Raw genomic sequence first — 14,307 nt, forward strand, 5'->3', positions numbered from 1 at the left:
GGAGAATGAAAATGATAAGATGCCTAAGAAAATCTTTGCTGAGATGCCTTACTAAAGAAAAGAGAGATTAATTACCCCAAGTGATGATTTTTAAAGGGAACCTCTACAAAGTCATTTACACTGAAACAAGGTGAAGGATCTGAATTCAAGTGTGTCTGGCTTACTTTACAATCTTACTCTTGAATAGTTACAAAATTTGTAACTTTTAATCTGGGGCTCCATTTATTAGTAATTAGAGTGGGTTTTGTTAAAACTGTGATTTAAGCACATGCCAGCAATACACAATTCAGTCACCCTATTTTACACAAAGTGCTTTAAAGTTTTGATTTAACCCTGATACACACAGTGGACTGATCAATTAACTAGACAGTTCACAAAGGTCAGACATGAAAATCAATCTGATTAGTTACAAATCATATATTTTTCGAACTTGGGAGATAAATGCAAATTTCGTTTTAGAACCCACATCACGCATTTTATACTTACAACGAAAATTTCCCAGACTTAGAAATAATGTCTGAATATTAACATTTGCCAGGCAATTTATAGTTTCCAAAGAGCTTTCTCATTAATTATCTCAGAAAACTGAATCATGATGTGATTATTAAAGGTTAATTAAGCAAATAGTTGGGAAGTAATTGGGAAGTAATGTATTTCTAATTTAACAGGTCAATCAGGAGTATTTAGGAAATATTTTTGCTGGTTAACAAGTCTAACCAAAACAAAAAGATATTTAGATTGTTTCCCTAGTGGAAAACAATAAGCCTGTGTTTGCTCTTTTAAGAGTCAATTGTTTCGAAGGGTTTCTGATTCCACTGTTTTGATGATTTGAGAGGTTTTACGAGGATTCTGAGCTTATCCCTCCCAATGTTACCACAAACCTTACACTGCTTTCTGTCACTTCAGAATAAAAGTAAATAACTGAAGAAAGTAATTACGAGATGGCACAGAGGGCTACGGAAGTCAGAGAACTAGCCATCTACTTGTGGAAAGCAACACATTTTGATTACTGAGTATACAGTATACAGAATAATTGTTAACTCATATTAACAATCAAACATGACTCTCCAAGTGCATAACCACACAACATGGTTTTTTCTCAAAATACTTTCCATGGGTGCAACCTGTACGATTTTCGGTATTCTCAGCAGCCGTGTAAGGACAAACTGCTTTCTCCTAAGTTTGGGTGGCCTGGTTCTACCTCACGATTACTAAGTGGTTTACAATCACAACCTCCAGCTCCCGGTTCACCAGCGAAGAGATGTGATTTCCTGGTACGAAAACGCGAGGTGGCCCGCAAACGCAGAGGTAAAAGGTCTCAGTTACAGCCCGCGGATCGGCCCAAAGCGGGTCATGGGGTTCCGCCCAGGCCCCCGCACCGGCTGGTGGAGCGGACACCGGCACCTTTGTTTGCGCTCCGCTTCCCTGGACCCCGGCCGAGAGCCGCGGGTGGGGGCGCGGGCCCCGCGGACCTGGCACTGTCCCGGGGAAGCTCGCGGCGAGGGCGGCCCGGCCGGGAAGCTGGAGGTCAGCGGCGGCGCGGTGGGCCCCCTCCCACGGGAGCCGCGCCAGGTCCCAGCAAGAGCCGGGCGGGATCGCTATTGTTTTTGGCTAGCACATAAATCCCCGCGCCGACCCTCTGCGCACCCAGGTTTCCTCCCGGAGGCCATTTGGTTTCCTCTGAGGCCCTATATAGAGGCCCCGGGCCCAGGCTGAAAGAGGTGCGCACCCGCTCCGGCCTCCCGGACAAGCCCGGGCTCGGAGCGCCTCTCATCCTCTGGTCTCCGCAGCCAGAGGCGTCTGGGGAGGTGAGGCGGGCGGCGAGGAGAGAAGGGGTGTGTTTCTCCCGGGTGCGAGGAGGCCAAGAGGAGGAGGAGGAGGAGGATCCGCTTCTCCGGGGTTTCCCTGACGCCAGCAGCAGCTCTCGGCGCGCGCTCCCCGCGCCCGTCCGCGGCTCCGGGGAGAAGGGGGAGGGGAATGGGTCCGTTGCCGCGGCCGCGAGGCGGCAGCCGGGATTGCAGCGGGGGCGGGCCGCGCGCGGAGCCGAGAGGGTACGGGCGAGGGAGACGCGCGCTTGCGCGTGCGCGGGGGTGCGCGCCCGGGGTCCCCGCCCCCCACCCCTGCCGCCCGCGGTCTCCGCCCCCTCGCGCTGGTGTGTGTGGAGCCGGAGTCGGCGGCGGGTGGCGGCGCCTGGAACCTAGAGACGGACCCAGCCCCCCCGCCCCCCAGCCCCGGAATGTACTGACTCCCCCCTCTCCGCTCTCCTCCCCTCTCCGCCTCCCTGCAGGAGGGAGGCGCCCCCGAGTCTCCCCTCCCGCGAGAGGGGCCGCGCGGGCCGGGCCGGGTCGGGCTGGAGCAGCGGCGGCGGCCGCCGCGGGAGCCAAGCCTGCAGCGAGGGACCGGCTGAGGCGCGCGGGAGGGAAGGAGGCGAGGGCTCCGCGGTGCTGCCGCCGCCGCTGCCGCTTGCCGGGAAGAGATGGCGGCGGAGCCGGGAGCCTGGCGACTCCTCAGCACTTCCTTCTGGCTCTGCTGCCTGCTGCTGCTCGGGCGCCGGGCGCCAGGCGTCGCGGCCGCCAGGAGCGGCTCCCCGCCGCAGTCCTCAGGTAAGCGGCGGCCGCGGGGCGCCGACCCGGGAGGCTCGGGGTGGGGGCGGGGGCGCGGTACCGGCACCGGCGGCGGCTGCGGTGTTTTTGTTTAGGATCCAGGAGGAAACGTGCAGGAACTTCTCTGTCTCGTCTCGGGTTGCGGAGGAGAAAGGGGATCGCTCAGGGTGGAGAGTGAAGTGGGCAGGCTGGGGCGCCGCCAGGAGAGGGGCGGCGGTGGGGGCGCATCGGGGGCTCCTGGGTCTAGTTGTGCGCTTTGTACCCGGAGGCAGGTTCACCCCTCGCCTCCCTCCCCTCCCCCAAGGCTCATCCCACTTGTAAGAGTGGGACATTCTTGTGCTCACACAAGCACCAGTAGAGGCCACTACACACCTCATTAAATAAACAATCGTATGGCCAATTCATTAATTTCAGGAAAGGGGGGGCCTGAACTCTGCATTCCCTGGCCAGGGATTTCCCAGCTGAAGTCCCAGGGAAGCGCTGGTTGATCTCCAGGGACTCCTCGTGCGGGATTTGTAGCCCCGAGGCAGCGGAAGAGCGAGGGTGTCCGAGGGACACGACTGACCCCCCGTAACTGGTGGTGTTGACTTAACGATGAGAGCGCCTTGGAGAACAGCTCCAAGTGATTATATCTGTTAGTGTTTCCGTTATGAAAATACCTCGTCTTTCCTGGGGATTACAGTAATATTTATAGCCTGTTATCGGGCTGTTAACCTAGGGAATTGTCTAAGTATCGGATGTTAAGTACTTGCACGTTGTTTTCAAGTGGCACTATTTAAATATATTTATCCACAAAAGCTATTTTCAGGCTTTGTAGATCATAGATTATTGAAATCACCTGCATTCCTATTTATTTAAGGGGACCAATGAACAAAACGCCAAACCTGCCCGTAAGGACCTTACTGTATAATTGAGGAGCGGGACACACTCACCAGAAGGGCAAATTAGCATGCATGTAATCTGTTTCAATTGTTTGACCAAGGCGGTGTATCATAAAACGACAACTTTCACCTAGTTGCATGAGATCTGAAATTTTTATATTTGAAAGTCATTTTATCAGGCACAGTGGCAGCTTCTATTCAACTAAACTGTTATTTTTCCCTGGTTTATATTTAAAATCACACTGCAATGTAACTTGTCTGATAAAAGCTTTCTTTTTTGATTTCCTCAGAGTATATGTAGCACATAGGTTTCACCAGTGTTAAAAAGTTTTAAACCCAAAGTACTATCAAATCAGCTACATAAACAATAGGTTTTTAGTATCAAGCTTACACTTGTACATTCAACCTGGAATACACATGTTGGTCCTGAAATGTAAGTACCTGATCCACCCCTTTCTATTCTTGTGGATAAGCAAGAAAAATATAGCTATCATAGAAGACTTATTTAATTTTACATGTAAAATTTTGTATATAGTTCATCATGTTTGTGGTAGGTAATTGGTGGAGTTTCTGTTTAAAATTTTGTCAGTAATTTTGTAAGTAAAGTGCTAGTAATTTTAGGTTAATAAAAACAAGAAGTCTCTTAGGAAGTCATGGCAACTATTTCACCATTAATTCATTTGATGGACTTTTATTTTGTGCTGTTAAGAGGTGAGAAGTATGACTGAAACGTGCACTTTGCCTTCATGGGGTTTGCAGTCCTGTGTGGGAAAGACAGCCATTTAAATACTAATTATATAGTAATTAAGTTGTTCTGATAAGCACTACTGAGAAGACTAGGTTTTGAGAAAGCTTAGACTGCAGGGACCTAACCTAGACTGGATGTCAGCAGTGAGATCTGAGTAGGAGCAGAGGTGGGGAGATGCACAGATAATTAGTGGGATAGTTGGGTCTAAAGCGTGAATCTTCTGATTCTCTGCAGAGTGCTTTCCACAATCCATCCAGCATCACTGCAAAAGGAAAAGGAGTAACTGCAGCTAGGAAGGGTTGGTCAGTTCAGTCGCAGGCTGCAAAGACATTAAGGGAATTGAAAAGGGAGTCAGCAGTGACTGAACAAGCTGTTTCAGTAAATCATATGTCTTTTGTCAGTGGCTCAAATTTTTTATTTCCGTTAAGGGGTAGACTCAGACACCTTTCTGTAGGGGACTATAGCAAATAGGTGGTGGGATATGGAGATACTTGATAGTAAAAGAACAATAGAGTGTGGGGCTGCAGGATAAATGGGGTGTTTTTCCAACATTGGGTAGACAAGAGGTGGTAGAGGAAAGAGGGGAGGACTGGGGAGAGAAAATGGTCAGCAGTGGAAGAGGGTTGGAAGTGATTCGGTACACGGTCTTCGGGAAGGAAGGAGAAGCAGATTACTGAAAAGACGTGCCGGGACCAAGAGAAAGAGGACAGGACAGAGCTGCCTGTGCAGTGCGCGTCTTCTCTGATTAGAGTGATGAGGAATGGTGCACAGGTGGAATTAGGGTGCCAGGATGGAGACTGGTCGGAAAACAACGTGAGAGCTCATTTGAAATCTGAAGTTCCAGTTTCAAGAGACTCGATCAGCTGTCTGCACTTTCAGTGGCAACTTTTTGTATCCCAAGAGCAGAATTAGTGAGAAGTTTTAATCAAGTATTGATTACTTCTGAGTTACATGAAACGTAGAAATTGTTTTTTTTAAAGCTTTTATTAAAATAATCAAATATTCAATTTTCTGATCAAATTGCAGAAGAATATTTGATAAAATGTCATAATGATGCTGAGGCTAGCCTTGACCTAGACTTCAGAGGTGTACTATAGAGGCCATGTAGCTATACTTCTCATTTAAGGAAAGACTCCTCTTGTTAACATCCTGCGTAGGTGACTGTCAGCCTGAGTCATTAATTTGGTGATGTGATTCATTACCTCACAAGGTAGTCTGTTGCCGTTTCAAATAATTTGTTATTTAAACTAACCCAGCATAAACTTTGTTCTATGCAGTACATTTAACGTTAATTTTCACCCTCCCCATCTTTCTTGAATTTTTTTCTCTTTTCTTGCCTTTTTTTGGTGTCACCTTATCACTTGATTTATCTCGTACTCCTGTAATCAATTCTTCATTTGTTTCAGGTTTTTCTTTCATCCTCTCATTAAATATTGGTGTCTAAGTTAAAGTTTGCTTTTTGCAGTACATTTACCTTTAATTTTCACCCTCCCCACCCTTCTTGAATTTTTTTCTCTTCTGTTGCCGTTTTTTCGGTGTCACCCTATCTCTTGATTCATCTGGTACTCCTGTAATCAGTTCTTCATTTGTTTTCAGGTTTTTCTTTCATCTTCTCATTACATATTGATGTCTAAGTTTGATCTTATTCTGTACATTTTGCTTGTCTTCAGTTGCTGATTTAAGCTAATGACTCTCCTGGCCCCCTCTTCATGTATCACTCTCTAGCTTCACTGAAGAGGTACCGTACGTTACACAAGACCAAAGGTAAACTTATCTTTGCTCCTCTTCTCTCATCCCCTCTCCCCAAACAGTAACAAACCAATTTCTGGTCTGGGACTCTTACACTGATTGATTGATTACATGGACTTGTCTTCCTTTGTTACCTGCCTTAGACATCACTGTTCATTACTCAACCAAGTTGAGATTTAGAAGTCACCCTGGACTCTTGCCGCTCCCTCTTTCCCCTAGCCAGTCTGTGTGTGCATTCTCAGTCATATCTGACTCTTTGCCAGCCCATGGACTGTGGCCTGCCAGGCTCCTCTGTCTATGGAATTCTCCAGGCAAGATGGGTTGCTGGAATGGGTTGCCATTTCCTCCTACAGGGGATCTTCCCAACCCAGGGACTGAACACTAGTCTCCTGTGTCTCTTGCATTGGCAGGCGGATTCTTTACCACTGTGCCCCTGGGAAGCAACCCCAATTATAGCCAATAGTTCTTGATTTTTACCTCCTAAATATTTCTTGAATCATCACCACCTCACCGAGAGTAACAACAGTGGCTCTGTAATTAATCTCTTTATCTCCACAGTTAGCCTCTAGAAATCTGTCGTCCTGCCCAAATGAGCTTTCTTATATGGTTTTCTGAGCATGCCAGTCTGCTACTTATAATCTCATGGTAGTGTTCCATAGCTTGCATGTTAAAGTATAAACTTCTTGGCATGGAAATGGTGAGGCATTTGTGACTTTTACCACAGGCTCCCGCACTCCCAGTTTAAAGCCTCATTTCTTCTAACGTGTACCTGGTGGTCCACCTCTCCAGGTTAACTTCAGGTCTCCAGGCCTTTGTTCATGCTGTTCTTTCTTCCTGGTAATGCCACTTCCCATCTTATCTACTTTTGAAACTCATACTCATTTGTTCAGTGAATTTTTCTCTACTCTCCTGCACCCCCAAAGAGACTTAGAGTCACTTTCTGTGTCCCCATAGCTCTTTGAGTCCTTTTCATGTAGTGTTACTTATTTCTTATCTTCTGTACTAGTCTGAACCTCTTGAGGGTTTGGATTTTTCTTACCTGGTGTAAAACAAGCATCTGGCACAGAATTGATTACCATTAATTGTTTATTTATTGAATACTGAATCTCTTTTATTTTTAACTCCTGGGCCTTATAGCACAAATCTGATTCCTTTCTATGATGGTCCTTCACATGTCTGATGACAAAAATTTTGTGTGTGGGTATGTGTTGCTTTCTCTTTCTTCTTTCTAAATTAATCATCCTAATTCCTTCAGCCACTCTTCATATTACTTAGTTTTTCACCTTTTGTGAGTTTGGTCATCTTTTTCTGGATATGCTGCAGTTTTAGTGTTTAGTAGTTTACTCATCTTTGGAAAGATCAGTGATCATACTAATTGATCTGTAAACAGAAGCTAATGCCCTGCTTTGCCTGCATAATAGAATGAAGGATAAAAGGGTTTGTAGATTTGCAGGGTGAGTGCTCAAAGGAGATTAGAAATGTGACTGCTTTTAGTAAACCATATGAAAATTAATATGTGAATGGTGAAAAAAGACTTACCATATAGAGGCTGAGAATTTGAACATGACTCATCTGTTGGGGGCTATAGGCAGACAAGAACAATACCTTGCTTATCTGAGTTGTCAGAAGAATACGGTGTCTTGATAAAATTGCTGATAAACTGCTAAGTACAGTGTCTGTGTAGAAAGAATGGTTTTAATGCTTTTTATGAACTTAAAAACGTAGTATAATTCTATTAAATTTTTTGAAAGTGTAGTTTTTTTTCCAGCATTGATAATTGTTGGTTTCTTTATTACTTCTTGCTAATATAAAATATAGGGATAATATTAATCTCATTATGTGGAAGCTCTGTTTATCTATTTAGTAGTCTTTCTTGCCAGACCCTTCATTTTTTTTTTTACTGACTTGTGTGTGATTGGGAGATGTTTACCAGGCAATTGGTGGTGTTTTGACTTCTGGGTAAAATTACATCAACAAGAAGAAAGTAGTCAGGGGAAATGACTATAGTTAAGATCTTATCGATCAGAGAGCTAATGAGGTGAGAAAAAAATCTTATGTTTATGACTTTTTCAAAATTGACTTTTATCATGGGACACAAGCAGTGAAAGATGATATTAAAATATAGCCCCAATTTTGGGATTTGTTCAGAATTAAATGAGTTTTTTGACTGAAAATTTTTGGAAATAGAGACAAAACATTTCATATAGACCCCCTGGTATAATTTTGGTATTTTTCTTTCTAGTCACTGTCTATATGGCACATAATTTTTATGTTGTAATAGTGGTATATGTACAACCTTTTATGTACATTATGCCATTTTTCTTTGTTGCCACACTATCTTTAAATCAATTAAAAATTTTAAAAATGCTTAAATACATGTTTGTTTGAAGGAAAAGAAAAAGTACCTAAAGTAAATCTTCCACCAACAAATTCCTTTTTTTAACCCATAAATAACCACTTCTAATACTTTTCCTTCTGTATTTATATATGTGTATGGTTTTATTTTTTACACATAAGCAAGATCATGCTGCTGCTGCTGCTGCTAAGTCACTTCAGTCGTGTCCAACTCTGTGCGACCCTATAGACGGCAGCCCACCAAGCTCCCCCGTCCCTGGGATTCTCCAGGCAAGAACACTGGAGTGGGTTGCCATTTCCTTCTCCAATGCATGAAAGTGAAAAGTGAAAGTGAAGTCGCTCAGTCGTGTCCGACTCCTAGCGACCCCATGGACTGCAGCCCACCAGGCCCCTCTGTCCATGGGATTTTCCAGGCAAGAGTACTGGAGTGGGGTGCCATTGCCCACTCCAGTACATGCTACTTACTGTTTTTCAATTTGTTTTTGGTTAACAGTGTGTTGGCAATCTTTTCATGCCACTACCTACAGATTTTCCTATAATATTTAAAATGTCTGTATAATATTCCAGTGAATCAGTTCAATATTAATAGTGGCCAATAAAAGTACTATTTATTGAGTACTCACTGAGCTATAAGTGCTGTGCCGTGCTCTAATACATGTGTTAAATCCAGTATACAACCCGGTGAGGAAAATTGTAATATCTCCCCATTCTATAGTTGAGGTAACTGAGTCTGAAATATTAAGTGAATTGTCATAGGACTCACAGCTGTCATGTGGAAAAGTTGGCATTCAGATCCAGTTCTTTACAGGTCCAAAGACTGATCAGTATACTGATCTTTAGTATACTGCATAGTGCTGCTAATGATTATTCTCCTTTTATGGATGTTGATGTTGTTTTCAATATTTTGCTCTAATAGAAAATGCTGTAATGAACATACAGTCTTTCTCTCTATATTTTGGATTCCCTCATATGGGATTATTGGTGAAAAGGTAATTTTTGTGTGTATGTGGGAATCAGGGTTCCATTACTTTTGAAAGAGTAATGAGATCATTAAGAATAATATCATTGACCTGTACTTTTATGATTCTTCAAGACATTTTCATCTTTAATTGTGAACTTAAGGCCAATATTTTAAAATGCAGGTCCCATAGCTTCTCTGTTTCGACTCAAAACTGAAGAGATTAATTAATTACTTAATTAATAAGTAATTTCAAAGGTCACTTCTATCTCTAAGTTTCTATAACTCTGAAGTCTATAAAACTAAGTGGTAGGTTTACCTCAGCTAAATGATTTCTATTCTGTTCATGTGTTTGAGCACTGATCAGTTCTGTTCTTTGATTCAAGAATTACCTTTTGTCATTCTTGAAAGCCCAAGTTACTGTACATCTTTTTTTCCCCCTAATGTGAAGTTGGATATGATTGGGAGAATCTTTTAAGTTGCCTGTTAATGGTCATATATGATTTTACTTCATGTGTGTAAAGATAACTTTAGGGCTGATTTCAAGAAATAAAGTTTCAATGTTAAGCAATTGTAACATGTTTTAAGTTGCAGTATTACTTGAAATATTAGATAATTTTAGGCTTATAAGGGATGTAAACTAAACTGGCAAGGTTACTGATGTAGCTGAAAGGAGCAGATTTTGATTCTCCCTTTGACTTGCTTTTGTAAAGAAAGGGGAGAGAGAGAGGTAGTGGTTTTTATGTCTTATTTCACTAAAATCAGTACTTGGGTTCTTTTTAAGGAGTTACCAGTTGGACAGTTGGAGATGCACATTGTGTCTTTGCTTTTCCTATTAAAAAGAATCATGAGAAACAACCTCTTTTTTTGAAAAAAACATTTTATTGAAGTATAGTTGATTTACAATGCTGTTATTAAAAAGTGATTCATTTATATATATATACTTTTTCATATTCTTTTCCATTATAGTTTATTATAGGATATTGAATACAAATCCCTGTGCTATAGAGTAGGACCTGTTCATCCATTTCATGTATGATATGATAAGTCACTTCAGTCGTGCCCGACTCTGTGTGACCCCATAGACGTCCCTGGGATTCTCGTCCCTGGGATTCTCTAGGCAAGAATACTGGAATCGGTTGCCATTTCCTTCTCCAGTGCATGCGTGCTAAGTCGCTTCAGTCATGTCTGACTCTGTGCGACCCTATGGACAGCAGCCCACCAGACTCCTCTGTCCACGGGATTCTCCAGGCAAGAATACTGGAGTGGGTTGCCATTTCCTATGTATAGTAGCTTGTTAATCCCCAACTCCTAATTTATCCTTCCCCATCCCCTTACCCCTTTGATAACAACCATAGTTTGTTTTCTATGTCTGTCAGTCTGTTTCTGTTTTGTAAATAGTTTCATTTGTGTCATATTTAAATTCTGCATGTAAGTGACGTATATGCTATTTGTCTTTCTGATTGACTACACTTAGTATGATAATCTCTAGGTCCATTCATGTTGTTGCTGCTGCTAAGTCGCTTCAGTCGTACCGACTCTGTGCGAGCCCATAGACGGCAGCCCATCAGGCTCCGCCGTCCCTGGGGTTCTCCAGGCAAGAACACTGAAGTGGGCTGCCATTTCCTTCTCCAATGCATGAAAGTGAAAAGTGAAAGTGAAGTCGCTCAGTCATGTCTGACTCAGCGACCCCATGGACTGCAGCCTACCAGGCTCCTGCGTCCATGGGATTTTCCAGGCAAGAGTACTGGAGCGGGTTGCCATTGCCTTCTCCACCTGTTGTTGCAAATGACATTAAAAAATAACTTCCTTTAAACTCGTTTTATGGCAGGAATTTTTCAATTTAATTTTGTAGTCAGTTGGATAGTTGTTGTATAGCCAAAACTAAAAATCGAGGTAGTTTTGACTAGTTGCAAACATGTTATCTTGGAGGTATAATTATGCCAAAGCCATGCACTGTAGAGTTACTAAGATTCATTGGACATATTTTCTGTCCTTAGGAAACCTTGGTCTAATAGCAGAGATAATAACTTAATTTGGAGAGAGAAGGTATACTTACTGCTGTAGGTGGAAAAACAAATTCTGGAATTATTGTGTTACTATTAATCAAAATAATACTACTGCTTTTCTCATAGTTTTGGTTCTGTGTGTTTAGAGTAGTCCCAACTTAGTTTTAACAAGTCAGTAGACTAGAACTCTCAAAGGGAGTTATTTTTCATGTCCTCTGGGTGAAATGATTACTGGAATGTTTGAATACATGAGAATGCTAATAACGGAACCATCTAGGGGTACAGCTACTTCCATGTCTTCGGGAAATCCGGAGATTGATCATACAGGTTTTCAGGATTTATTTATTACTGGTCAGTAATAGCCAATAAAGCTTACAGAGGAGCCCTAAGCAGAGTGAATTTTTAAAATGATAACCGCATGGAAGCTGAATACAGAATATTTGTTTTTCAGCTGCAAAGTGAGTGAGTAAAAAAATTACCAAGATACATCTTTATGTTAAGGTCTAATTAAGATGATAACACTATCTTATACAAATTCAGGGAATACAATAACAAATTACAAGTTTTATTCATAATTTTTTATTCGTAGCATGACTTTTCATGTAAAAACTAAAATTTGAGGATCTTTTTGGTTAATTCTTGAAAGCTTTTGGTTTGAAGGATGTTGTTAGTTGTTTCAAAGTTACACAGTGTTGTATATCCAGGAGATTGTGTGTATTGTGGTGATTAGTGAAGTGAAAGTGAAAGCCGCTCAGTCGTGTCTGACTCTAGGCCAGAATACTGGAATGGGTAGCCTTTCCCTTCTCCAGGAGATCTTCCCAACCCAGGGATTGAACCCAGGTCTCCCGTACTGCAGGTGGATTGTTTACCAGCTGAGCCTCAAGGGAAACCCCCTTTATTAATAACACCCCAACTACACAGAAGTCAACTGTCTTGAACCCTCACTTCCAAAACACAGCTGAAGACTAGAGGATAAAAGAAATAATCAAAATCTGTATATCAAAGTAAATAAGTTTCTCAGAGTCCCTGAAGTCTTTGTTTAGAGCCTGTTTATCTTTAATTCACATGTAGTTCTAACAAACTATGTTATCTGATTTCTGAGTCCATGGTTGATCAGAACTGGTTGGAAGACTTATTTTGGAAACGACCTTTAACAACAGCAATTGGTCACCTTTGTAACGAAGAAGATGTAAAATAAGTGTAAGAACACAAAGATCTTCTTTTAAACAGAAGCGGTTGTCTCAGCCAGATTGAGGAGTTTCTTTTCCTTTCCATCACTGCTAATGGATATTTCCTGCCCTTGGCCATTTCTTTTGCCCCTCGTTCTATAGATACAGTCACTGTCTGGGAAGAAATATCTTCCCTCAGAAATCTCTGGAGTCCCATCTCATTTCAGAGTATTAGCATGAGTCCAGGTCGGCTCTGGAGGTGGGAGAAAAGGAAATGTGAATAGACAGGGAGGTGAGGTGACGGGGCAGGGTTCCTTCTCTGCTGGTCCCTGCCCCTCAAGCCGTAGAATTTCTCTATTAGCAACATTTTAAACCCTGATGGCTCAAATATTCATATGAATTTAAATTTGGGGAGTGACATTAATTGTTGATTTGATTTTAAGAAAATAAAAAATATTTTAAAAATTTCAAACAATATGTAAAATACAGTGAGATCATACATTTCAACCCACTCCCCAGAGAGAATCACTTTTAATAGTTATGGACTTTGTGTTTTATGTATACAATAAATCTTTAAAATATATAATATATACATATACAAGTGGGATTGTGCTGTGCGTTCTGTTTTCCAGCTTGTTTTGGGACATCTTTCCATTGTGAGTACATATAATTTATCACAGCTATTTTGATAGTCACATGGTATTTTATAGATATATCATAATTTATTTAACCAACTCCATTTAATGTTCTCAAATTATTTATTGCAGTCATATGCAGGGAACCCACTTTAACAAATGTCTTTGTGCACATGTCCGAATATACTATAGAACAAGTTTGTAAATGTTGGAATTGTAAGATAAAACTGCGTGTGTTAAAATTTTTGCTAGTTATTTCCAAGTTTTTCAAAATGCTGATTTTTCTCTATCAACAGCCTGTTTATCCACACACTTGCCAAAATAATATTTTCAGACCTCAGGCTGTGTCAGTCTGATAGATGAATAAAGTATATTTCTTTAAATTTTATAGTTTAAAATGATTAATGGAGTTGAGCATCTTTCAGATTTTTATTAATGGTTTATATTATTTCTGAGAATTGTCTGACTTTTGTTCATATTCCTTTAGTTAGTTAGTTAAAGTCGCTCAGTTGTGTCCAACTCTTTGTGACCCCATGGACTGTAGCCCACCAGGCTCCTCCATCCATGGGATTCTCCAGGCAAGAATACTGGAGTGGGTTGCCATTTCCTTCTCCAGGGGATCTTCCCAACTCAGGGATTAAACCCAGGTCTCCCGCATTGCAGGCAGATGCTTTAACCTCTGAGCCACCTATCCTTTCTCAAATTGATGGTTCACTTATAAATATAAATTAGATAATATACTTAAGAATAGGAACAATTTAAAACTACTGTCAAAACTCCCATGGCTACTTGTGGTTTTTCACAAAATGAGAAGCATACAGAGTAGTTGAGTCAGTCTGCTTACCTGGCTTCTGCTAGCCACTGCTATTTGCTTGATGTGTATTCAAAACTTTCAAACAGTTCTATTTTGAAGGAAAAAAATCTTAATCATTGATTTGAGTGAAAAATAGGAGTTGAAAATGATATTACCTCTTTTAAGACAGGATGACTACTTTTAGTTTAGAATAAGTTCAATTAATCAAATATTTGAAGGCTGGTTTGTCTCAAGATACCAAGGTGGTTTAAAGTGGAAAATGGATTAAGGATGCAACAGGAAAGACAAGGGACAGGATCTGATTTCCATTTTTGAATACCCTGAGACGGAGATGCCAGCATAACGTCTCTGTAAAGGTATTACAGAATTGGGAGGTCTGGCTAGAA

The 14,307-nt window shown here is 41.8% G+C and overlaps 1 protein-coding gene across 7 annotated transcripts in view; it reads left to right on the plus strand.

Annotated features, from left to right (window-relative positions):
- The first annotated feature begins 2,184 nt into the window (after window positions 1-2,184).
- Window positions 2,185-14,307, plus strand: part of NEO1 (neogenin 1) — a 240,569-nt gene continuing 228,446 nt past the window's right edge. Inside the window, exon 1 of one of the 7 annotated variants that reach the window (XM_061430300.1) lies at window positions 2,185-2,603. In XM_061430300.1, the coding sequence (XP_061286284.1) occupies window positions 2,477-2,603 (127 nt within the window). In that variant the 5' untranslated portion in view covers window positions 2,185-2,476. The remainder of the gene's footprint in view (window positions 2,604-14,307) is intronic. The other 6 variants (XM_061430303.1, XM_061430297.1, XM_061430299.1 and 3 more) reach the window with 6 other exon arrangements.

This window comes from Bos javanicus, chromosome 10, assembly GCF_032452875.1.
Source record: "Bos javanicus breed banteng chromosome 10, ARS-OSU_banteng_1.0, whole genome shotgun sequence".
Lineage (NCBI taxonomy): Eukaryota > Metazoa > Chordata > Mammalia > Artiodactyla > Bovidae > Bos > Bos javanicus.